General features: G+C 35.1%; 2 protein-coding genes across 4 annotated transcripts; both read left to right on the forward strand.

Annotated features, from left to right (window-relative positions):
• Window positions 1-1,213: 1,213 nt before the first annotated feature.
• On the forward strand, window positions 1,214-10,017 carry LOC110912892 (protein TIC 40, chloroplastic). Of its 2 annotated transcripts, none has more exons than XM_035979890.1 (14): window positions 1,214-1,575; window positions 2,369-2,477; window positions 3,135-3,192; window positions 3,299-3,316; window positions 4,041-4,368; window positions 5,353-5,456; window positions 5,555-5,618; window positions 5,722-5,800; window positions 6,134-6,174; window positions 6,698-6,743; window positions 7,081-7,175; window positions 7,409-7,512; window positions 7,600-7,647; window positions 9,703-10,017. In XM_035979890.1, the coding sequence occupies exons 1-14, from the start codon at window positions 1,377-1,379 to the stop codon at window positions 9,760-9,762; spliced, it is 1,353 nt and encodes a 450-aa protein (XP_035835783.1). In that variant the 5' UTR covers window positions 1,214-1,376; the 3' UTR covers window positions 9,763-10,017. The 2 variants fall into 2 exon arrangements, with proteins under 2 accessions (XP_035835783.1, XP_022013419.1); XM_022157727.2 differs by having other exon boundaries at window positions 1,215-1,575; window positions 2,363-2,477.
• A 127-nt stretch (window positions 10,018-10,144) lies between these two features.
• On the forward strand, window positions 10,145-16,308 carry LOC110912901 (protein TIC 40, chloroplastic). 2 transcript variants are annotated; one of them, XM_022157731.2, is made up of 15 exons: window positions 10,145-10,386; window positions 11,416-11,476; window positions 11,581-11,638; window positions 11,748-11,765; window positions 11,886-12,036; window positions 12,223-12,326; window positions 12,422-12,506; window positions 12,653-12,731; window positions 12,827-12,867; window positions 12,956-13,007; window positions 13,735-13,761; window positions 13,876-13,970; window positions 14,094-14,263; window positions 14,557-14,601; window positions 16,086-16,308. In XM_022157731.2, exons 1-15 carry the CDS (start codon window positions 10,185-10,187, stop codon window positions 16,143-16,145), a joined length of 1,248 nt encoding a protein of 415 aa, XP_022013423.1. In that variant the 5' UTR covers window positions 10,145-10,184; the 3' UTR covers window positions 16,146-16,308. The 2 variants fall into 2 exon arrangements, with proteins under 2 accessions (XP_022013423.1, XP_022013430.1); XM_022157738.2 differs by having other exon boundaries at window positions 14,100-14,263.
• The last annotated feature ends 8,713 nt before the right edge of the window (window positions 16,309-25,021 follow it).

The raw sequence follows: 25,021 nt of genomic DNA on the forward strand, positions 1-25,021 counted from the left end.
ATTTATATTGGATACATTGGTTTTAAGTATTATTATGAAACAATTGCTAAACGATTTATTAAATGCTTCCGCTACACAACACTTTGGGATTTGATATTATGTTTTATTTAAGTATTTACTATTGGTTCAATGTGATTGGTGGCTCGAACTCTGATGCGTAACACGCCTCGCGGGATTTCCGCAAGTGGGATTTTGGGGGTGTTACAATGAGCACCACTATCCCCATCATAAACTACAAATCAATCTAGGGTAAACACAAACATATCCATATCCAATCAATCTACGTCACAAATAAACTATTTATCCTTCCGCAAATAGAATCCGATTAACAAATTCAACACAAAAAAATCAAAATCAACCAAACCGAGGCTAAATCTTACAAATAATTCCCAAAATTCAACATATAAACGCAAAAAACCTAGGAAAACATCCAACATTCTTCAGATACACACAAATCGCTCACAAAACCTAATCACAAGCATCAAAATCCACCACAAGGCGCATGAATTACAACTGTAGAGTGAAATTGAGCTGAAATTGAAGAAAAAACGAACCTGTAGGGTGCAATTTGGGGTCCAAATCGGAACCTAGGGTTTGAAAAATGGAATAAAGGTGAATAAAATAGTGAAATTGAGATGGTTTTGATGGTGCGGTTGTGGACCTGCAGATTCGATGGTGCGGTGGTGGTAGTGGTGTGGCGGTGGAGGTTTATAGTGGTGTGGTGGTTGGTGATGATGGTGCGAACGGTGGTGGTGCAGCGGTGGACCTCCGGTTGATCTTGTTGCAACGGTGGGGATGATGGTGGTGCGATGGTGGGGAGGGTGGTGATGGTGCGGTGGTGGTAATTGTGGTAGGATGGTCTAGGAGTGAGAGAGAAGAGAGAGAGAGAGAGTTTATGCAGGTTAGGTTGTAGGTGTTTTATTATATATATAATTTATTTTTATATATAATATGAAAACCATGCATTAAAGACTTGTTTTTCGTATTTTCTGCATTAAAGAGTTATTATATCTTATGTGTAAATGACTAAAATGCCTTTGTAATTAACAAACTTTATGGATGGTGTTAAAAATTTAGACTCAAAAGATTAAGAAAAGTGATTATAAGAAATTAAATATTTTGATTTTAAAGTTGAGTAGTTAAAAGTTAAAACCATTGAAACATGAACTCAGAGGTTAAAACTTTTAATTTTTTTTCTTTTTTCTTAAAACACTTCTCGTCTAGATTATTATGAGGTAGGATCTTGATTCTGTCGATACAGACAGACACACAGTCCCCTTCTCAGCTCCGGCTTCTTCATACCTGTTACCACTAGAAAAAAAAACCCTAATTCACACCTAATTTAGTATTCTATTGTCTTAAACACCCCGCAATTAATGGATAATTTAGCCCTTAATTCTTCTTCTCAAAAACCAGTTTTGGGTTTTACAGCAAACCCTCGAACTGATGCTATAATCTCCAACAAACCCTTGTTTTGTTCCTTCAAAATCCCCAAAAGAAGTGGTGTAATCTTCAATTCCAAATCTTCAAATTCAAATTCAATTTCAACCCCACGAGCAATCAGCAAATCAAATGGTAATTCTTTATCTTTTTTTTTTTTTTTTTTTTTTTGTATATGGATTGGCTGCATGTGAACTTGAAAAGATCCAGTTACTGTTTTTGGGATGTCAAGATTTATACTTTTTCAGTCTAAAGATTGGAACTTTATGAGAATTTTAACTAAGAATTGCAACTGGAGTGCTGTTTATTACCAGTTTTGACTCTAAAAGTCAATGTGTGGAACTGGGTATGAATAAATCTTGAAAAAGATCCAATTAGCTTATCTGGGTTGTCAAGAATTATACCTTTTTTACTTTAAAAATCAATACTTTGTTAGAATTATAAATTTATAATAAAGAATGGAAACTGGATTACAGTTTATTACCATACCACGTTTGACTTTATAAGTCAATGAACCTGCTTGTGCTATTTTGTTTAGACATGTTAATTATTATGAGACTTTATATTATTTACTTTCTTTGAATCAAGATTTTTAATTTGGAGTAAATTTCTGTTTTCGTCCCTGAGGTTTATCAATTTTAACTAGTTTAGTCCAAAAATCTAATTTATAACAAATCCAGCCCTGAAGTTTGCATTTCTTAACGCTTTTCATCCCTAGGGGTGCTTTTTCATTTAATTCTTAGGGATGAAAAGTGTTAAGAAATGCAAACCTTAGGGATGAAAAGCGTTAAGAATGCAAACCTTAGGGATGGTTTTGTTGTAAATTAGATTTTTGGACTAAACTAGTTAAAATGGACAAACCTCAGGGACAAAAATAGAAATTTACTCTTTAATTTGTGTATATTGCTACCTGTGTGTATAGAAGCAGATAGTATGGGGAAGGATTGTTTCGCTAGAATTTCATCTTCAAGCGATCAACATACATCGTCAGTTGGTGCAACACCGCAAATAGCAGTGCCACCCCCATATTCACAAGTGTAAATACATGCCCGATGTCTTATTTGAGTTATTCTTGTTTCTTTTTTATAGAACTAGTGGGATTTCCCCGCGCTACGCGGTAGAAATTTGGTTGGTATCGGTATCGGTCCGTTATGGTACCGACACTTGCTATAGTGACAGATAAAAACCGAAAAAGTAAAGTCTTTATATACCCAAAAAAACATCGACACGTCTTTTACATCGATTAACAAACATAAAAACAAATACCGGTACCAACTCCGAAATTTCAATATCGGTGTGAAAGTTGTTCTATTGGAATAAGTTTGTTTCGTCACTATACCGATAAGACATCGACACTCGCTACCACTTACGACACGAAAACATATTTTATTGGTTTTGAGCAAAATTTTAATCTAGACATAGATAAAAATAAGCATATCGCAATCACATACTCAAAATTTTATATAACGTATTACCTTAAAAGTTTTAAGGAAAAAGAAAATGCTATATAGTAGTTACAATAAAATATTTTAACACTAATATAATATAATAATTTAAAAATAATAAAAACAAAAAATTAAAAGTTAGTGGCAGAAACCTAAAACTTCATAAGTATACTATTGCTCATTATGTTTGAAATTAATACATATATATGAATGTGAAGTTGACTTGTCGACCTTTCGTTTTGTTTGTAGAGGTTCTCCTCTGTTTTGGGTGGGAGTAGGTGTTGCATTTTCGGCAGCGTTTTCATGGGTGAGTATGATAATACATTGCTTACACTTTTATTAATGTATTTACTATTTTATACATTTGGTGCATCTACGGTTATGCTTGACTTATATCGTGTCTTTAATTGCAGACGGCTTCATACTTAAAGGTAACGATCTTCTTATAGAGAAAACTACTACTACGTTAGCCATTGGAAGCTATTATTTTATATTTGCAAGTGTTTCCTGGTGATGTATTGCGGTCGCAAATGAGTGACAAGTGCTAAATGGGAATGACTCCTTTCTTATATGCTATTCAATTAATGTGGTAAAATATCGGATATCGGTGAAGGACCGATATTTGAGATATAGGTCATCGCAGTGGGATATGGGTAATTTTAATATAATGATGGATTTATATATATATAGCAATTTAACACTAACAATTCAGTATACTCTCCTACCATTAACAAAGTAACCTTTTGCAACATGCAAAACACTAAGTTGTAGCAAGTCGGAATTCATTAAGACTTAAAACACTAATTGCAGCAATAAGAAGAAACAAATCGTAGAACTAAGAAGAAAGGTACTGTTATCAGGAAAATCTCGGTGATATATCGGTCAATATCGCTGATAATACCAGTACCGATATTCTGACCGATATTTTACATGGGGCCCGATAATTGATATATCGGTGATACATCACCGATATTAACTGCATAGCTTATATGTTATCTGTTTGATGTGGTTTGGTTGGTTGGTTGGGGGGGGGGGGGTCATTTTTTGTTCATTTGTTAATACTGGAATAGTATATCAATTCCATATTGAACCGAGCAATTTAGTTTTTCTTTCGTATTGTGTTTTAAAGTTTTAGTTATATGTTTGAAATACCAGAAATATGCAATGCAACAAGCTTTCAAGACCATGATGGGACAAATGGACGCACAAAACAACCAATCTGCTAACGCTGGTTTTTCACCTGGCTCTCCTTTTCCGTTTCCACCACCGGCGTCACCAGGCTCGCCACCTGGATCCCCATTTCCTTTTCCGACGCCCACTTCACAAAGCTCAGCTGCCACATCAGCACCTGCTTCCCAACGTACATTGACTGTAGATGTACCTCCGACTAAAATAGAGGCAACGCCTACACCGACAGAGGCAATATCTGCACCGACGGAAGCTAAAGATAACTTTGAATCACCACAAGAGCCAAAGAAATCCGGTATTTAAATTGTAATAATCATTGCGTTATTTGTAGGGTTTAGGTGTTAAATGATTTCTATCATCTGCTCATCAAAATGAGTAGACATACCAAGAGAGAGCCAGGGGGGTTGGATACTTGGATTGACTCATTTTTTACCGGTTGACATGGGTTGTGTTGACTTGTGGTAGGGGTGCAAATGAGCCAAGCCGAGCCCGATCTCGACCCTGACCAGGCTCGAGATTGGCTCGTTGGTAGTTTCTCATGCTTGAGCTCGGCTCGTTCATTATCTATTAATTAATATATTAAATAAAAATAATATAAATAACAGACTTGTTTAGGCTTGCGAGCTCAATAAGTGAAGCTCGGGCTCGTTTACTAAGCAAGCTTATTTTTAGGTTCGGGACCGGCTCGTAAACAAGTTTAAATAAGCTCGGCTCGGCACGTTTACTAGACGACTATAAATGAGGGGTAATTTTATTAAATATTAATAAACACTAATATTACACTAAGGCTCGACGAGCCTGACGAGCTTTACATGCCAGGCTCGACCTCGCACTCGATAAATAAACAAGCTTTATTTTAGGCCCAAGCTCGGCTCGGGGTCGATAAGGCTCGGCTCATTTCGAGCTAATCTAGAGCAGCTTGCGAGCCGTTCGGCTCGTTCGCACCCCTTGTGGCTGACACTTTTTTCTGTTATATATATATATATTGTAAATAACGAACCCTTTTTTGAGATTAAAAAACAACAAAAAAGTAACTCATTAGAACCCGTTTATGATTTTCAGATGATCAGAAAACTAGTCGATTAAGCTGAGGCTAGTTACGTAATTTTACATCTATTTCAGTAATCATCTTTCTTATAACTACTTACCTGCATTCCCAAACCCGATTATTTCAACCCTAAATAAGTAGAAGTAGAATCATTATTTTTGCCAAATATTAGGATAATCGCGACTCCAATTTTTATACTTTCTAACAGAATTTAAAATCCATTAATTGCAGCTTTCGTGGATGTGTCTCCTGAGGAAACGTTGAAAACGAGTTTTGAAAAGCTTGAAGAATCTACAGAGACTGAATCCCAAAAGGATTCGGAATTCGCAAATCAAGTAAGAATTTGGCGGTAAAAATTGTTTCAGGTCAATATCTGATTCTATATAAGGGATTTTATAAAGATTGATCTTTTTTTATTAAATTTGAAATGAAGTCTTCTGAAAATGGATCTGCTTTTAAGCCAACGGATAGTCCATCTGTGGAGGCTTCATCCACAGGTAACTTAGAACTCTGATATTCTATACTTTAATTTATATAATTGTGTATTATTTTAATATTTTAAGTAGAAAGCCAATTTAATTATATTTAATATTGGGACAGGTACAAAAAGTAACGGTATGTCTGTTGAAGCTTTGGAGAAGATGATGGATGATCCAACTGTACAAAAGATGGTCTATCCGTAAGTCAAAATTGAAATGCTCTGTCAGCAATTAGGGGGGTGCTTGGATTAAAAGTCGAAATTTAATTTTCTTTTTGGATTTTGACCACGATTATGTGATTACTTGGCCAAAAGTTGCGACAAAACTTTGGGGGTGTTTGGGCTTTCTCGTTAAAACTGTTATCTGTTTATTGAGTTTGAATACAACAATAATAAGAACGCCAAACACCCGAACAATGTCTTATTTACCCCTCCTTTTTAACCATATTGTTTTTATCTCTTAGGTTAAATTAAAAATGTAAATTGAGTATCGAAGACCTAAATTCTTATAAGTTGTAATTTTGTTGTTTCCAGCTATCTTCCGGAAGAGATGAGGAACCCTACCTCTTTCAAATGTAAGTATCTCACACCATAAATTCTATGATACAAATATTTTTATCCTTCGTTTTTGAAGATCAACACTTAAAAACATCATCATCATCATCATCATCATACTCGGTAAATCCCATCAATAGCAAAGCTAAGGTAGGGTCGAGGAGGGTAAGATGTAGACAGCCTTACCTCTACCCCATAGGAATAGAGAGACTGCTTCCATTGAGACCCCCGACTCGATAGTAGTTTTGCATCAAGCCTTGGACACAAGGCACATAACACTCAACAATCGGGACAAAGGCCGATTAGTACATGTACCCTTTTGTCTTCCGGCTATCAACGTCACCACATGATGCATGATTAACATTCCCCCTCTTGTAACGTTATTTTCACGAAATTAGTAAAATAACGTTAAAATTAGTGCACTTTCACTTTTGGCCCCCCGACACATATATACATTATATGTGCATACCGCAAGCGGGGCTAATCAACACTTAAAAACATCATCGTGCTAATATGCTGCATTTTTTTTTTAATTTATTTCAGGGATGCTTCAAAACCCACAATACCGTCAACAACTGCAGGATATGCTGTAAGTTTCTCATTTAACCTCAATATGTATCGTTGTAACAATAATTTGTCCCTGTGGTTTACCAAAACTTTGGATTTGGTCCCTAACTTTTCAAAGGTACACTGATGGTCCATGAGGTTTGCAATTTGTAAGGCATTTAGTCCCCAGCCAACAAATCTAAAGTTTTTCGTAAGTCCAAGTTAAGGACTAAATGTGTTACAAAGTGCAAACCACAAGGACCATCCATGTACTTTTGAAAAAAACTAGGGACCAAATACAAAATTTTGGTAACCACAGGGACCATCCGTGTACTTTATTTTTAAATATAATATTTATCTGATTTTCCTATTTTATTCAGGAATAACATGGGCGGAAGCCCTGAATGGGACAACCGTATGATGGACTCATTGAAAAATTTTGATCTTAACAGTCCTGAGGTCAAGGAGCAATTTGGTAATTTTTCACAATAATTTGGTTATGGGTTTTCACCTTTCCATTTCACCGGTATTACTTATTTATCAAGAATAAGTAACATTTAGATATGGGTCGGGTTGGATAAGCTTAAGAAACATCTAATGGTGTTTATAATGTTTTTGCGCTTGCTACATATACTATTCACATGTATGGATATTGATATTATTGTAAGATGATGTGTATTCATACCCTTTTTGTGATTATTGTTGAAGATCAAATCGGGCTAACTCCAGAAGAAGTTATATCTAAAATCATGGCGAATCCTGAAGTTGCTATGGCGTTTCAAAACCCTAGAGTTCAAGCAGCCATCATGGATGTATGTTCTCGCATGCGCATGCACTCTTTTGGCTTTTTTTTTTTTTTTTAAATTTGTTGAGGAATAACATCGATGTTATGTTTGCAGTGTTCTCAGAACCCTATGAGCATCATCAAGTACCAAAATGACAAGGAGGTAAGCCCAAATTATTAATTATAATAAACTCTTAGTTATTATATCATATAAATAAGTATAGTTGTTTGTTTTAAAAATTAAGAAATTTAAAAATGAGAAGTGGAGGGAAATTAAGGAGGTTATTTTGGAATTTTGGGAGGAAACTTGTGAAAAGTTTATTAATTCTTAAATTACTAATATAGTTATTTTATAGTTTAATAAGTTTAAAACTGTCAAATACCAAACAAACAACTCAAAAGACTACTCTGGTGGGTGAGAGAGCCCATTTGGTATATAAACCCCACGCCAGTTGCCCATACAACCAATGTCGGACAAGTCCCATACCTTATAACAATCGACCCTCCTTAAGGGCCAACGTCCTCGTTGGTCAGGGCTGGCTCTTTCCAGGCCACCGCTCCGAGCCTTGTTGGTCACTGCTAGTTCTCTCCAGGCCACCACTTCGAGTTCTGGCTCTAATACCAATGTTACATACCAAACGAGAGAACTCAAATCAAAAGACTAGCCTGGTGGGTGAGAGAGCCCATTTGGTATATAAACCCCACATTGGTTGCCCATACAACCGATGTGGGACAAGTCCCATACCTTGCCTAAGTAGTTAATGCGGTAAAATATCGGATATCAGTCAAGGACCGATATTTGAGATATCGGTTATCGCGGTAGGATATCGGTAATTTTAATATCATGCTAAATTTATATATATAGCAATTTAACACTAACAATTCAGTATACTCTCCTACCATTAACAAATTAACCTTTTGCAACTTGCAAAACATTAACAATTGTAGAAACTCGATAAATTAATACTCGATTATTTAATAAACTCTTTAAGATAATATTTTTTGCCGGTCCCGACTCGGGGATAGGGTGCTAAATTAATAATTCGCTAAAATTATAAGATAATACATTTTTGATAATTTCTTTAGACCCCATATAAAATATAAATTAATAATTCCTTATATATAGCATATTACTTGAATGATTTATTAAGGTTTCTTGAAAAATGACTCAATTGTCTTTTGTTTTTTGTTGAAATCAATTTCCCCTTGAATCTCGTCTCTAATTTTCCTTAGCATGGTAAGAACTTCTGGTGTTGTTTTCTCATAGCTCAACAAGAAATTGTTCAATGTGATTGCCGCTTTAATAGCTTCGTTTCGCGAAGGGGCTCCATTGTATACAATAATTAAGTGGAAGCTTGAAAGGTGTTTGTAAACTAAGTATTCTACTATAAATTAATAAAATATTAATTAATATATAAATTAATAATTATTAATTTATCGATTAATTAATAACTCTTTTAATTAATAAATTTTGGTGTCCCAAGTGTACTATTTTATAGAGTTTCTACTGTAGTAAGTAGGAACTTACTAAGACTTAAAAACACTAACATTTAACAATAACAACTAACAATTAAGACTTAAAACACTAATAGCAACAATAAGAAAAAAGACAGCTAGTAGAACTAAGAAGAAAAGTACTCATATCGGGAAAATCGGTGATATATTGGTCAAATCTCGGTCCAATATCGTCAAATATCGGTCAATATCGTTGATATTATCGGTACCGATATTCTGACCGATATTTTGTACAGATATCTCGGCAGGGGACCGATAACCGATATATCACTGATATATCAGGATATTAACTACATACTATCTTGCAATGGTTTCAGTCCATAACAAAAACATATACAGTTATTTATATATGAATTAATAAATTTATTTTATAAAACTTTATATAAATATTTTATGCATTCACTATATCTAAAACCCTGGATATGAATTACAATACTAGACGTTTAAGCGTTTGGCAAATTGTAATAAACTTAACGAAATAAGAGTAGAACTGTAGAAGTCTCATAAATAGGGTTTAAACGAGTGGCAAAATGGTAATTTTATTTGACCTCATGTAATCAGTTTTACTACAGCCGATATGAAATCGATCATAAAGCAAAGCAGAATCCACTTATCAAAACATTTAATTCTGATTATTCCAACCGAAAGTCACTTATAATGTTATAGTTGAAAATCACCTTTCTGTCTGTCTTAAATGTTTCAGGTTATGGATGTATTCAACAAGATATCAGAACTCTTTCCGGGAGTGACGGGGGCACCCTGATCGTATACTTGTTTTGCAACCGAGTGAGTATAAAGCTGCAGAAGCGAGCCATGTGTCACAACCCGTTAGCCATAGTCGATCACATGAGTTTGGCATTAGGAGACTGTAATTTAGCTATCATTTGGTGTGTTAATTTAGAAGCAAACATGTTTAGTACTTAAACCACATTATTTTATATCTTCATATGTTTAATAATCTGTACGTTAATCTAACAAAATACTCGATGAAAGTATGAAGCATATCTTATCTTGGGTATTAATAATATTAACAAGGACTAGAATAGAAAAGAAGAAAAAGTAGAAGGTCAAAAAAAGAAAATAAAACCAAAACCCTCTAAAAACCTCCGGTCTTTTAATACACATTTATACGTACATTATAAAAACCCTAAATCACCCACAATATTGTGAAGATTTTTGTGTCGTATGATCGAGAATATGATGGATAATCTAGCCCTTAGTGCGTCTTCTCAAAAACTAGTTTTAGGGTTTACAACCACCCCTCGAACGAATGCTACAATCTCCAACAAACCCTTGTTTTGCTCCTTCAAAATCCCCAAAAGAAGCGGTGCAATCTACAAGTCCAAATCTTCAATTTCAACCCCACTAGCAGTCAACAAATTAAATGGTATATATATATATGTTTTTTATATTTTAATCCGGTTTTGTAGTGTTTATGAACTTGAAAACGATCCTTTCTTTCTATTTTATTTCAAATATAGATGATTTTGAAAAATCGTGCAAAAAAACCGATTGTGACGTCACTGCCACGTAGGCTTTAACTAAACTAGGTTGTAACAACAAAACCTGATAAGGGGTTGGCGTCACTGCCCTCGGGTAACGTGTCAAGCAAATGTTAAATATGGGATAATACCCGATAAGGGGTTGGCGAACCCTCCATTGGTTCCTCTTATTGGTGCGCACGTGATGATGTTTGTCGCCCTTTCTGGGTGAGTTGGTAGGGCTTTCGGGCCCACTACGCATAGTCTTATGGTGTTGAAAAACCACTATAAACCAATTGTCCAGACCGAGCTAAATCGGTTGGATTGTTTTGATTTAGGAGAGAGCGGTTGGATTCACAGCTGCCAAAACTGAACGGTCCAAACCGAGCTAAATTTGCCGGTTCAAATGAGCCGGGTGCTTGGTGATAAAAGCGTGTGACGCTTAAGTCCCTAAAGACTATGTGTGAGCTTCTCTTACACGAGATATTTGGTATTTACAATGGTCATTACAAAATGTATATAAGAATTATCAGCAAATTAGGCAATTTATCAATTGTATTTTTTATATCAGAATGTAAATAGGCAATTTTATGAATTATATTTAAGAGTTATCAGCAAATTAGTCAATTTTGTCAATGGTATATAAGAATTATCAGTAACAATGTAGTTAGTAATATAAATAGTAAAAGTAGTGGACCAAATGAAAAAGTCAAAAATTAATATTTATATTGTTTGAGTACCCAAGATGGTGGTCCTCAAGTTGTCTTACAATTTTTAGAAGTGCCCCTCAAGTATCCTAAAATGTAAACAAATGCCCTTCAGCTCATATAAAACTTCAAAATATATAACTGTTTATGAATTTTTTGAAATTCCTATGAACATACTGTATGAGACTTTATATTTGCTTGCTTTGAATCAAGATTTAATTTGTATAGATGCAAAGGATTGTTTTGCAAGAATCTCATCTTCCAGCGGTCAACATTCATCTTCACAAGCGTAATTACGCGTCCCTTCGCAATTTCCTAATTCAGTTATTCTTACTTTCCTAATATGAAGTTGTGTTGTTGACTTTTGGTTGTGTAATGTGTTTGCGCTTGTAGGGGTTCTATTCTGTTCTGGGTCGGAGTTGGTGTCGCACTTTCGCCTGTTTTTTCATCGGTGAGTAAGCATATGATACTTTACTAGCACTTTCTTTCTTTCAACTATAAATTTGTTAAGTTATAATATATACTTTTATGTTTTACTAATCTTGTATCTTTAATCGTAGGCCGCTTCATACTTAAAGGTACACATCATCCTACACAGAAACCTTCTATTATCTTATATTTGCAAATGTTGCATGATGATGTCTCATATGATGTTTCAAGGTTTTTTTTTTTTTTTTTTTATGTAATTGAAATTTCAGAAATACGCAATGACCATGATAGCGAACAAATCTGAAACCTCTCAAGGCTCATCTGCCACATCAGCAGCGACCGTAGATGTACCTCCAACTAAAACAAAGCCCACAGAGTCTAAAGATGACAATGAATCAACCAAAGAGCCAAAGAAATCTGGTATCTAAATTGTAATAATCGTTGAAATATTTTTAGAGTTAAAAGATTAAGAGCCGAAAACAATGTGTTTATTTGGTGCATTTAAAAGTAGAAGCAGATTTTTTTTTTTTTTGCTGCCAAATATTAGGATAATTGCGACGCCAATTTTTATACTTTCTAACAGAATTTAAAATCCTTCTATTACAGCTTTTGTCGATGTGTCTCCTGAGGAAACGCTGAAAACAAGTTTTGAAAAGCTTGAAGAATCTCCAGAGGCTGAATCTCCAAAGGATTCTGAATTCACAAATCAAGTGAGAATTTAGTGGTAAAAATGATATCTAATGTTATATAAAGAATGATCTTTTTTTTTTTTTTTTTTTTTTTTTTTTTGTAATTTGAAATGAAGGCTTCTGAAAATGGATCTGCTTTTAAGCTGATGGATAGTGCTTTTAAGCTGATGGATAGTCCATCTGAGGGGCCTTCATCCACAGGTAACTCAGAAGTTAGAACTTTGATATTCTATACTTATATTAAGTATAGTTCTTTTCTACTTTAATTTATCTAATTGTGTATTATTATTGTAATTTATTTTAAGTAGAAAATTAATATAATATAATCATACTTAATATTGCGACAGGTACAAAAATTAACGGTATGTCTGTTGAAGCTTTCGACAAGATGATGCACGATCCAACTGTACAAGAAACGATCTATCCGTAAGTAAAAACGTTCTTTATTTTTTTATCAAAATTTATACTTAACAATGTAAACTGATTATTGAAGATCTATATTCTTATGAGTTAATTTCCAGTTATCTTCCTGAAGAGATGAGGAACCCTACCTCTTTTAAATGTCAGTATCTCACACAATAAATTCTTTGATATAAATATTTTTATCCTTTGTTTTAAAGATCAACACTTCTTGCTAATATGCTAAACAGGGCTGCTTCAACACAAACATGATATGTACATAGCTTTGTTTGGAAAAGAAAGGTATGCACCTACATTGTTACGTGCACTACATGAATGCAAGTTGGAGTGATTTTCAATTATTTCCATTTTATTTTCATTTTAGACTTTGTAACTCGTCCCTGAGCAGGGTGGGTTTACATGTGAGATTCTTTGCCGTTCAAAAAAATAAAAAAATAAAAGGAATAGTGGGTAGTTTATGTTTTCTTGTTATCCTTTTAAGAGTAAAATGCTAAAATGGTTTGTGAGTTCAGGCTACTTTTGTCACTTTAGTCAAAAAATGAAACCTTTTGTATCTGGGTCCTTGAGGTTTCATTTTTATTGCTATTTTCATCCAATTGACAAACTGGGTTAAAATTTCCAGTTAACTTCTCCCTTTTTGTTGTTTTCCTCGTTTAAATGAATGGTCTAATTGTCATTTTATGCCATAATATATTTTAACCAAATGAGGAAAACGACAAGAAAAGGAGAAGTTAACAGAAAATTCTAATCCGGATTGACAATTGGATGAAAAAAACAACAAAAATGAAACCTCAAGGACCAGATACAAAAAGTTTCATTTTTGGACTGAAGTGGTAAAAGTGGCCTAAACTCAAGACCATTTTGGCATTTTACTCTCTTTTAAAAAGCTTGGGTTTCATTAGTGAAATATGTAAAAAACAAATTGATCCAAATTCCTATCTTAAATTCTCTCTAGTTTTCTAACTATTTGCTTTGGCTAATCAATTATCGGTTGATCAAACCACAACAGATACTGTCAAGTAGTGCAGGATATAGTGTAAGTTTCTCATAATTCGGCTTCAAGTTTATCGTTCTAACTTCTAACATTAATTTGTGTTTTCTAAATATATAATATATTAATATTTATCGGTTTTTTTCGTATTTTATTCAGGAATGACAAGAAGGAAAGCCCTGAATGGCACAACTGGATGATGGACTCATTGAAAAATTTTGATCCTAACAGTCCTAAGGTCAAGGAACAATTTGGTAATTTTTCACAATAATTTGGTTATGGGTTTTCACATTTCACATGTATGCATGGAATATTAATATTATTGTAAGAATGATGTGTATTCATATCATATACCCTTTTTGTGATTCTTGTTGAAGAAAAAGTGGGGCTGACTACAGAAGAAGTTACTTCTAAAATCTCGGCAAACCCGGATATTATAATGGCATTTGAAAACCCTAGAGTTCAAGCAGCCTTGTTGGATGTATGTATGCACGTGCACATTATGGCTAGAGTTGAAAACCCTAAAGTTCTAGAAGCCATCATGGATGTATGTTCTCACATGCACATGCACATGCACTCTTTTGGGTGTTCCTTTTTTTTTATATATAATTTTTTGTTGAGGAATCAGTGGCGGAACCAGAACGATTTAGTTAGGGGGTCATCATAAGCTTATATTCTATACTGGTTCAAATTAGAGGGTCCATCTCTAAGTTTGTTCTTCAAAAACTCAAAATTTATAAATAAAATTTCAAAAAGTTCCGGTGACCGAAGAGTCAACGGACCCTCTTGACCCCCCTGGTTCCGCCCCTGTGAGGAATAACGCTGATGTTATGTTTGCAGTGTTATTTGAATACGAGCATCATCAAGTACCAAAATGACAAGGAGGTAAGTAAACCCCAAAAAACTCCATTGCTCCCTTTTATGTAGAGCATTTGCATTTTTTTTAATTATAGTAGGCTAGTTAGTTTTTTTTTATTAATCTTATAAATAAATATAATTAATTATTAGCAACATCTTGTTGCTTCATATTGTTGTATCCAATGCATAGAGTGTTTTTTCAAAAATAAAAAATAAAAAATTAAGTTTTTACTTTTAACCCAAAAGTTTTTTATCTTTTACATTTTAACCCCTATAATTTTTTTACTTTTAACCCAAAGTTTTTCATCTTTTGGAATTTAACACAAACACTTTTTTATGTTCAACTTTAGTCCATCATATTTCTATCTTTCATAAGTTTTTCGTTTTACGTTTCGTTCTAAATTTGCGAGTCAACACGCCGCAACGTGCGTGTGGGGTTCAACGTTTTTTCGATTATTTTTTCCCTTTTGATAGGCCCGTCGCAACACGTCATTTTTCTCCGTTTGACAAGTTTATCGCAACGCGCGGGTCCTAGATCGACTTAGTTATTCTTTTCTACGTTACGGTCTAATTTTTTCGCATTAACATGCCGCAATTGGCGGGCGTGGTTCAACAATTTTACGTTTGTTTTTCGTTTGGTGTTATTTATTCCTTTTTTATTTGTTTTATTTTTACGAGCTCTTCTGATGTTGGTGGTCGCTGGCAGTGTTGGCATTGGTGCTACTTGGCACGATTTTACAAACGTATTTAACCTATTAAGTGTTTTACTAATAATTTGTTTCGAGTTTACCCCTATACCTCCTTTACTTAAAAAATAGAACTATTTTTACGTGCATATTTTTATGTACGTCTTGATATGAATTCGATTTGCTCTACGTTTTGACGTAAACTTTTTCTGGAAATGAGTCTGATCAAATATAATATGTTTTCGTTTAAAAAAACATTTTTACGTGCATATTTTTATGTACGTTTCGGTATAAATTCGAGTTGGTGTACGTTTCGACGTAAACTTTTTTGGGAAACGAGTCAGGTCAAATATAATATGTTTTCGTGCTTCTTTTATGAATGTTTCGAAAAATTCGTTTCGAATCGAGTGGAGTCAAATTGTGGTTTCTTTTTTCCCTTTTTTTTTTCAAAAGCTCTGATTAATCTCTTTTAATTATACGTGTCAACTTTTCCATTACATGCTGTATGAGTCAGGTCACATATAATATGTTATGATTGCACGCTCTAAATTTGATTTACTTTATGTTTTGATCCAATCGCAATGCTTATATAGGTTACATTGAGTTCAATCGAATACGTCGAAACGCACGTTTTCATATGATTAACGCATCACATAACGTTTGGGCTAATTCATTCGATGTTTGCGACGCGCCACAACGCGCAGAATCCAGTCATCCAAATATTAATATTTGATTATTCTAACTTCAAGTCATCTTGTAAACGCATATCCAAACATCCACTTAATGTTATGGTTGAAAATCATATATTCATAATATTTGTTTCAGGTCATGGATTTATTCAATAAGATGTCAGAACTCTTTCCGGGATTGACAGGTGCACCTTGATCATAGTCTATTTTGCAACCGAGCGAGTTTAAAGCTGCAGAAGCGAGTGGAGACTATAATTTAGCTATTATTTGGTGTATTGATTTAGAAGCGAACTTGTTTGGTACTTAAAACACATTATTTTTATGTTCACATGTTTGATATATAATCTGTTTTATTAAAAGGTAAGTAAGTAGTTTTTTTTCTTGCATTCTGTTTATTAGTCAATAAGTAGTGGTCAAGCCCAGTAAGGAGTTATGTGATAAGTGGCAAAATATGTAATAGAAGGGGAGTTATATAACTTGAGTGTGTAGCGGAAAGGGGTTATATAACATGTATGTGTGTGTGCGTGCGCGCGTGCGTGTCTGTGTGTGTGTGAGAGAGAGAGACAGAGAGAGAAATAAAAACAATAACCCCCTTCTTCCCATTATAGATATCACGGCTAACCACATAACCCCCCTCATAACGCCGGGCAGGGCGGTGTTCCAAGGCGTCAGGGGGGCGTTATAGCCCAATATGACGCCATATAACCCCCTATTACGGATGACCTTAATAGTCAATAACATTTCAATCAAACAAAACGCTCATTGAAAGTATGAAACATTATATTTTTTTGATTAAAAAAGTGGGTGGGAGTTGGCTACAAAATCCATTTTTCATACAAAGTGTAAAAAGTTATAAAACACCATAATGTCAACTATAAAACACACTCAAAACCTACAAATAACATAGTGGAGATTACTAAACACCATATTTGTGGGTTTTGTGTTGTGTTTTTGATGATAAGACTTTGATTATCGAATGACTAACATTAGTGTGTTTTATTTTGATTATCATGTTGTATTTTATATTCATAGTTGTACGATAGTGTGTTTGAAGTTTCTAAGGATTGTTAGGGTTTGGATATTGTGTTTTAGTGATCTTCACTATGTTATTGGTGGGTTTTGAGTGTTTTTTTTTATAGCTAAAATTGTGGTGTTTTATGACTTTGTACAATTTGTAGGAAAAATGGACTTTGTAACCGAACCTCACCCTAAAAAAGCAATAACTATATATTTTGTGTGTTCATCTTTTTTTTTAACGACAAATTTGGTTCACTGACGGACCACTGGAGTATTATCGTGCCACCAGCGGAACCAACCGATCATATCCATCTCCACTAGACATAATGCCTATACACCAATTTAGGAGGAAACCCAATAAATATGGGGAAAAACCCTCTTGTGGGAATCGAACCCAGGACCTATTGGTCCCAAAGTCTTATCCCACTACAAGATGTCACTAGGCTATAAAGCCATGGACTTGTGTGTTTATCTACCATTTGTGGTCTAGTGGTAGGGAGGCTTGGGTTCACTAATGGAGACCTAAGTTCAATCCCTACTTGTGTCACTTTGATGGATTAGGCAATGATGGATAAAGTCAAGCTGAGCCTACTCGGGTTTTCGTCCCACTGTGTTTTACGCCAGGGAGTGTTCAGCTCTTGTTGTGGCACAACGGTTATCAAGTTGTAGTAGGCCGTATAGTTTCGCGGGGGAACACCCAAGCCAAACTCTGAAGCCAGTGTAGGCTTGGTTAAAACAACATAGTCTGGCCAGAGTGGGTCAACGGGGCTTTCTCTCCAATTTGGGATATGCGGTAGCCTAATACAAGAAAGTCACCGTTCTAATATCATCATACTCAGTAAATCCCATCAATAGTAAAGCTAAGGTAGGGTCTGAGGAGGGTAAAATGTAGACAGCTGATGTGGGGTAAAATACACATATTTGTCCCCTGTAAATTGTATAATTATTGTATAGGTTTTGTTTATTTTTATTTAGTTTTAGTACTATATTACATTATTTGGTGTTTTGGCCAGGTCCGGATGCAAATGGAGCGGAAATGAGTAATATGAAAATGACCAGCCAGTTGAGCAGAGTAGGATGCCAGTGACCGAGATAAAACTTACCGCTATTTTCTGTGAATGGGCCAAGGCGACTATCTCTATTTTATAAATTGAATGACCCAATTGATTAAAGTTTAGGGTTGTTTAAAAATAGTGCATGAAACTCGAGGGACTAAATGTAGCAAAGTTCTTAAAGTTGTAATTAATTGTCATCTCTATCTCTAATAAAAGAACTAGGTTTTGCCACTTGGCACCCCCACATTCCCCCTAAACACATGTCAACCTCTCAAGCCCTCTCCCTTATCTCTTTCCTATGTGTCAACTTCTCCCTTCTCCTAATCCTATGTGTCATTTTCTGTTTTTTTTGTTTTTTTTTATAAAACCTAATTAACACAGTAAAAAAAAAACACCCTCTGTCTCTGTCATGTGAAGCCAAAAGCCTGGTCACCCACCTTTCCCTTTTCTCTTCTTTCCCTCTGCTCCTCTTTTCAGATCATGTTCTCCTCTTGCTTTTGAATTTTGAAATTTGAAATAGAGGTTTTGAATTTCAAATCTCTACTTTCTCTCTCAATTCCCAGTTCTTTCATTTTTTTTTCTTTTTTATAAATTCTATATCAGAATGGGCGGTCCTTCCAAAAGATTCAGTTTTTGAATTTCCACTGCTTATCCCCACATCCCCATACACTCCTCTTTTCAAATCCAACATTGTCCCTACTGCGTTGGTATAGAGAGGGAGAGAGAGCCGGAAACCAAAGGTATGTGAAGAGGTGGTGACGGTGTTACTGGTGTTGAGTCATTCTTTTCCTTATCATCACCTGAAACAAAAACCCTAAACACCTCTCATTCGTCATTCTCTTCCTTTTTTTTTCTCTGGAGTAACCCTAGCCGTCACCATCTCCGCCTCCCTCACACTCGACGATTACCACACAAAATCCATCTCCCTCAAAACAACCACACACAACATTGGTGGTGGAACCTTTGAAGATTGATGACGACGGAGTTCGTGAAGCCGACTTTTAGGCGACCAAGATCTAACAAAAATCGTTCCCAAATCGGTGAACCTAATTGAAGCAACATCTCCTTCTTCACGATGCAACATCACAAACCCCAATTCTTTAAGCGTAGCGTCTTCGTGTCTCAAGATCAAGGTATGTGTATCTCTAACTCTAATTTCATCAGTTTCATTATTAGGCATTCAAATCTTATACTATTGTTTTGTAAACTCTAACCCCATCGTTAACCCCAAAATTGATGCTTCTTTGATACACCTTATCTCAGATTTCCGATTTCAACCATACGTGTTTGGTAAGTTTTTCTGTTAGGTTTATTATTTTCTTTGATATGATTTGATTTTTGTTAACCTGACTCAAAATTAGGTTTTCACTTCCCTATGAAATTGATATTCGATTCTGACTAAGAGCTGGTGTCTAATATGGTTGTTTGGGACTTCAAATCCAACGGAAATCAAGGTAAGGATGCTGATTTTGGGGCTAAGATTTGTTAGGTTACACGTTATATTGTGCCTTTTGTGTTAACGGATGAACCCTAGCAATTTGAAACCAACCTGAGGCTCATATGGACTGATAACGGGGGTGTAGCCGGTATAGATCTCGCCAACTCAAATTGCCATAATTCACCATCAAAAGTTTTTCAAATTGATTTTTCACCACCAAAGAATTTAATTAAAAAAAACAGATATGTTCTTTTTAGGGCTGTAAACGAACCGAACGTTCAGCGAACAGTTCGTGAACCGTTCGGCGGGAAGTTCGTTTATGTTCGTTCGAGAAGCTTAACGAACGAACACGAACAAAACATTTCGTTCAATAAGCTTAACGAACGAACACGAACAAAGGTCTCGTTCGTTCAACTACGTTCGTGAACGTTCGGTAATATGTTCGTTCGTGTTCGTTCGTTTATGTTCGCTCGTGTTCGGTTTTTTATGTTTATTTTTCTAAAAGTTTTAATGTTTTATTAATTTTTTACTTTCCCCTATAAGTATTATTTCCCTCTCTTTTTGTTTACCTTTCCCACCTTTTTTTACTTTCTTGCCTAATTCCTACACTTCAGTACACTAATTATATTAAAAAATTAGTAAAAACTAATAACCCTTGTGGCCTTAACGATGCCTCTTTTTAATTTTCAAAATTAATGTTCATTTGTGTCCGTTTGTGTTCGTTTGCGTTCGTGGTTAGTGTTCACGAACTGTTCGCGAACAACCAAAATTCTTTAACAAACGAACACGAACACAAACTTATGTTCGTCATGTGTTCGCGAACAGTTCACGAACATCAAAATTTCCTTAACGAACGAACACGATCATAGCCTTGTTCGTGTTCGTTCGGTTCGTTTACAGCCCTAGTTCTTTTCACTTTCAGTTTGGGTGACTTTATTCATTGTGACTTTTATACAAGACAAATCCACAAATGAAACCAGATGATATATTGTTACAACTACCTATAATCAGTTAATATTTCAAAATGAATGTAACTAAAGATTCTCAAGTATATACATTAGTGTTTTTATGTTTGTCTCTCTCTCTCTCTCTCTCTCTCTATGTAAAATAGAAAATGATTTTTTAACCATAGACTTGACTATGACAATGATTAGACCAAGTTTATACGTTTATTGAAGTATCTTTCTCAATAGGTATACTTATTGTTAAAGGGCCGAGTTCGGATAAAGATGCTAGATGATAACATTATTGTTGGAAATTGGGGCTTTGTTTTCTCTATTCTTTTCTTATTAAATATGTTTTTTTTTTTCCAAAATATCAACCTGGTATGTATGAATGTATAATAATTTTGAATGCTAATTGTTTTAATTACATGTTGCTTGTGATATTGTGTGTAATAGTGCTAATAATTTATAGTAATTTACAGAGGATAAATATGGTATTTCTTGGCTATAGGGTTTTTTTATTCATTACAATTTAATTGTCATATGTTGTTTTTATATCTCTACAGCTCTGGTTTGATATAGCTTTTACTTATGCTCCTTCGCCTAAGTTCTTCCTCGTAATTCTCATTAGTTTTTTTTGTTGATATGGTGCTTTACTGCTTTTGAATCTTTTATTCGGTTTCTAATTGCATTGGAGTTAGAAAAGTGATCTATGAACTGTAGTTTTCGGTTTCTTTGTAGAGAATTTAGGGATGTTCACAGTCAGGTTTAGCCTATCTTAACCAGAAGTTTGGGCTGACCTGGTTACTACAGTTTGGGAGAAAGACGCCTAGAACCGTCCGGAACAGGTTAGGTTTGCTGAAACCGCCTGTTTCATGTTTTAACAATCCGGACTAGAGGGATCTTCGTTGGGGATGGCTTGTGTTCAAGATGCGGCATATACTTAGAGACGGCAAACCATCTCTTCATATCTTGCATTTTAGACAAAACTGTTTGGTGGCAGGTTTGTGTTTGGCTAAAAATTCCTATCCTGGCATCTATTTATCGGTCTCTCAAATGCTGGATTACGGATGGGGATTGGACATGCCTATTGGAAAAAAAAGATAGTCTATGAGGTGTTTTTGATGACTATTTTTGGAAGCTTTGGGTAACTACGAATGAGGTGTTTAGAGTCAATCCTTCTACCTTGAATCTGATTGAAGACATTAACGTTTTGGTGGGTTCTGAATCGCTCTAAGCTGCATGGGATCACACTTACAAACTTGAGTAGTTTCAGTGATATTGATTATGGTTACTTCCTTTTTTTTTTCTTTTTTTTTGTAGAGGGTGATGTCCATTTGTTTTGTTTCAGTGTGTTTAGACAGTGCTGGGTGTTTGTCTCTGTATTGCTTAGTTTCTTGCCAAGTAGTTTTGGTGTTGAATAAAGTCTGTTTTGTAGTTAAAAAAATAAAAGAAGATTATTGTCACGTGATAACAATAAGTAATCATAATTATTTTTAAATAAGAAATCTTTGTTTATTTTAAAGGAAACAAATTGTGAATGTACCACAAATCCAAAATAATAATAGTTATAATGTTAATAACAAATGCAATCATAATAATACTAATAAGATTTCAAAGTGAGCCTTTTCCTCTTGTGTAGTAACCGTATGAGATATCGAAGTGAGCTTTTTATTGTAGTAATCGCAATGCATAATATTTTACCATTGATTAATTGAATTTTTTAGCAAAGTTTGAATCAAGTTAAAAATGTCAAATCTTTTAAGCAAGTACCTTAAAAGTTACTTTATATTTTCATCTCGTCAAAATCGTATGAAAATCATCATTCATGATAATATTGTGTGGCAAACAAGCAAAATGAATGTGGAATTAGGGGATGTTTATGGATTAAGGCTTGACCATTTTTATTTCAACTATAACTTTCCATTCAAAACAATATAACAATATAAATTAATTTTTCCTGCCCGGGAAGTTCCCGGGTTATAACCTAGTTTGTAAAATATGACAAAGAAAGAAAAGAGAACAAAGTTCTTACGTGAACTTTGATAAAAAAAAAAAAGATATGTATACATGGCTGGGGACCACATCAGAATAAAAGATATTTCAAGAAGCCATTCAAAGTTGCTGCTGCATTTAATGGGTTGTTCGAAATATACAGATTGGGCCGCCAAAAAGCACTAAAGCACAACAAGTTTAGGAGAATGAAGGTGGGCCGTGAAAGACTAGTGAAGCCCAACTATTTTCGAGAAGGGAACTAATATTATTATTGTTTTCGAAAACAACATCAGCCGGAGATTAATTGAAGAAACATCAGATCAGACGTGATCTTGGGGGCATCATACGGCTGTACATCAGACGCACGAAGACAGTTAGACGCAGAGGAGAGCCTTGGACGATTTTTCTTTTGGATTCTTTTGCAAGAAATCAAGCGCGGGAATCGTCAGGATCAAGTGGGAAGTTTAGGGAGCAAGGGATTACGGGTTTTGCTACTCGATTTCTTTAGCTTTCTATTTTTTCTTGTTTGATATCATGAATTCTTGTTCTAGACTTTCTTTGATTATTTATAAGACTATGTTCCTTGGCTAAACCTTTCGTTGCTACCTAGGTTTATGATGAATATTTATTAAAGTTTGAATTTTTATTCGTTTATTATTGTGTGTATGGGTTTTTCTTAAAAAGTAAAGAACTTTGGAATCTTTAACTTAGTGCATATGCGTATTTAGTTTTGATTATTGATTATTTATTCGTTTCACATGAACCTTGGTGAATGTCTTTCATAGGATAGGTTTGTGTTGATTGTTCGAGTCTTTGCGGGTTCGGGTAGTCTTTGGGTGAATTGGCCAATAACCTTAGAAACGGTAAATAAAATATATTTAAAACTTGATATTCTGCTAATCTTGTCGCTGAGAGGCTCGAGGTTATTAATAGGTCTCGGTTTGATATATAGCTAGGATTAGGTTTTGAGAGAAATCGGTCTTAGTTCCCTAATCATATTCGTGTCTATTAAACTAAATTAAAATCCATAGTTGCCTTAGACTTTCGCGCTGAGAGGTAGATTGTCGGATTAAGGCACTTTTAAAGAAGTTAGAGGACTGAGAGGAAGTCTAACCAACCGGTAGTCATAACAGCCCTGTAGAGTCTCACAGGTTTCTTCCTGAGAAGGGTCGGGAGGTCTTAGTAGGGATTTCTTAGGGTTTAGCACACAAAGATCCCGGTTCCATACCACTTTAGTTTTGAATATAAATCCATTCTTAGTTAAATAGGATTTCAGCCTAGGTAGTCGTTTATCACCTCTGAGTAAAACCTCCGCTCAAAGTCGCGTCTAGTTAGTCTAATTAATTAGTTTAAATTTAATTGCATTTTTTAGGATTGTTAGAAAACCCCCCAAAACAATAAAAACAAGTAATTCAGTTAGGTCAGTTAAGTTAGATAGAGTCTAATGAGCGTAATTAGAGAGTCTCGTGGGTTCGATACTCGGACTTACTTAGGCTATACTGCATTGACTGGTACACTTGCCGGTGGTGTGGTCTAGGTTTTAGAGAGTCTGTTTTTATAAATTTAAAACTTAGAGTGTCTAATTTAGGGTTAAAATTAGTTAGTTTAGTTAGACCACTTTTAGCACATCAACAGCCTTACCTCTACCCCGTAGGAATAGAGAGGCTGCTTTCAGTGAGACTTCCGTCTCGATAGTAGTTTTGCATCAAGCCTTGGACATAAGGCACATAACACTCAGCAATTGAGACAACTGCCGATTAGTGCATGTACCTGTTATGGGTGAAATTCTGAGCCCATATCCTGACTTTGTATCTTGATTTTTTATTAGTTGTATATGATCAGGATACCGGATCAGGATACCGGATCAGGATACCGGATCAGGATACCGTATCAGGATACCGGGCCAGGATATTGGTAATATCCTGAGGCAGTATCCTGACTATTACTAACGATTGGCTTGTAAAACGTTGGTTGCAAGGTACCAACGTTAAAAGACTTGATCTACCTGAAGATTCGCTCAAGGTGGTTGAAAAATGGACGTTGATGGTGGAAGAATGGGTCTTGTAACGGTCAGAAAGGCATATTCCGCGAGAATATCGGATGTTGGTCAATGTTATTGACATTGTAACGGTTATATGAGCTAAAGACCCGGTTTTGTAGTCAATAAGCACGTGGAAAACGAGTAGAAGCAGCCCCCAACGTTCAGAATGGAATATTCCAAAGTATCCCGGAATAATTGGATAGTTTGTTGGTTTCTTTTACTATAAATATGGATGGCCAGATCTCGTAGGACACTTCACTTCAACTCACTCCACTTCTAACTCTCGAATTCATACACAATTCACTTGTAATCGCACACTAACACTCATCACTTGCAATCATTGTAACACTTAGTAGAGATCTGAGCTTTATCCTGCACTGTATCCTGGTTATTCAAGCAATAAGAAGAACAAGGCAGCTGCGATTGTCAGCTCCCGAGGTTTTATGCCGGCGATCTAGATTGATCAAGGGCTTTCCTCGTACATCTCGTGTCATTTACTTTACTTTTTTGCTCATTGTTTGATCGTAGATACAGCTCAATATCCTGAGCCGTATCCTGAAACTGTTTTAGCAAATAACTTAA

Source organism: Helianthus annuus, chromosome 2 (assembly GCF_002127325.2).
Source record: "Helianthus annuus cultivar XRQ/B chromosome 2, HanXRQr2.0-SUNRISE, whole genome shotgun sequence".
Taxonomy (NCBI): Eukaryota; Viridiplantae; Streptophyta; class Magnoliopsida; order Asterales; family Asteraceae; genus Helianthus; species Helianthus annuus.

Bases quoted from the DNA above. Each gene is read 5' to 3' on its own strand.
- LOC110912892 (XM_022157727.2), top strand. From the start codon at position 1,377: ATGGATAATTTAGCCCTTAATTCTTCTTCTCAAAAACCAGTTTTGGGT. The intron at 2,478-3,134 runs GTAAATACATGC...TTTTGTTTGTAG, and splicing joins CCACCCCCATATTCACAAGT to AGGTTCTCCTCTGTTTTGGG. The intron at 5,801-6,133 runs GTAAGTCAAAAT...TGTTGTTTCCAG, and splicing joins GTACAAAAGATGGTCTATCC to CTATCTTCCGGAAGAGATGA.
- LOC110912901 (XM_022157731.2), top strand. From the start codon at position 10,185: ATGATCGAGAATATGATGGATAATCTAGCCCTTAGTGCGTCTTCTCAA. The intron at 11,477-11,580 runs GTAATTACGCGT...TTGCGCTTGTAG, and splicing joins CAACATTCATCTTCACAAGC to GGGTTCTATTCTGTTCTGGG. The intron at 14,264-14,556 runs GTATGTTCTCAC...TTATGTTTGCAG, and splicing joins TTCTAGAAGCCATCATGGAT to TGTTATTTGAATACGAGCAT.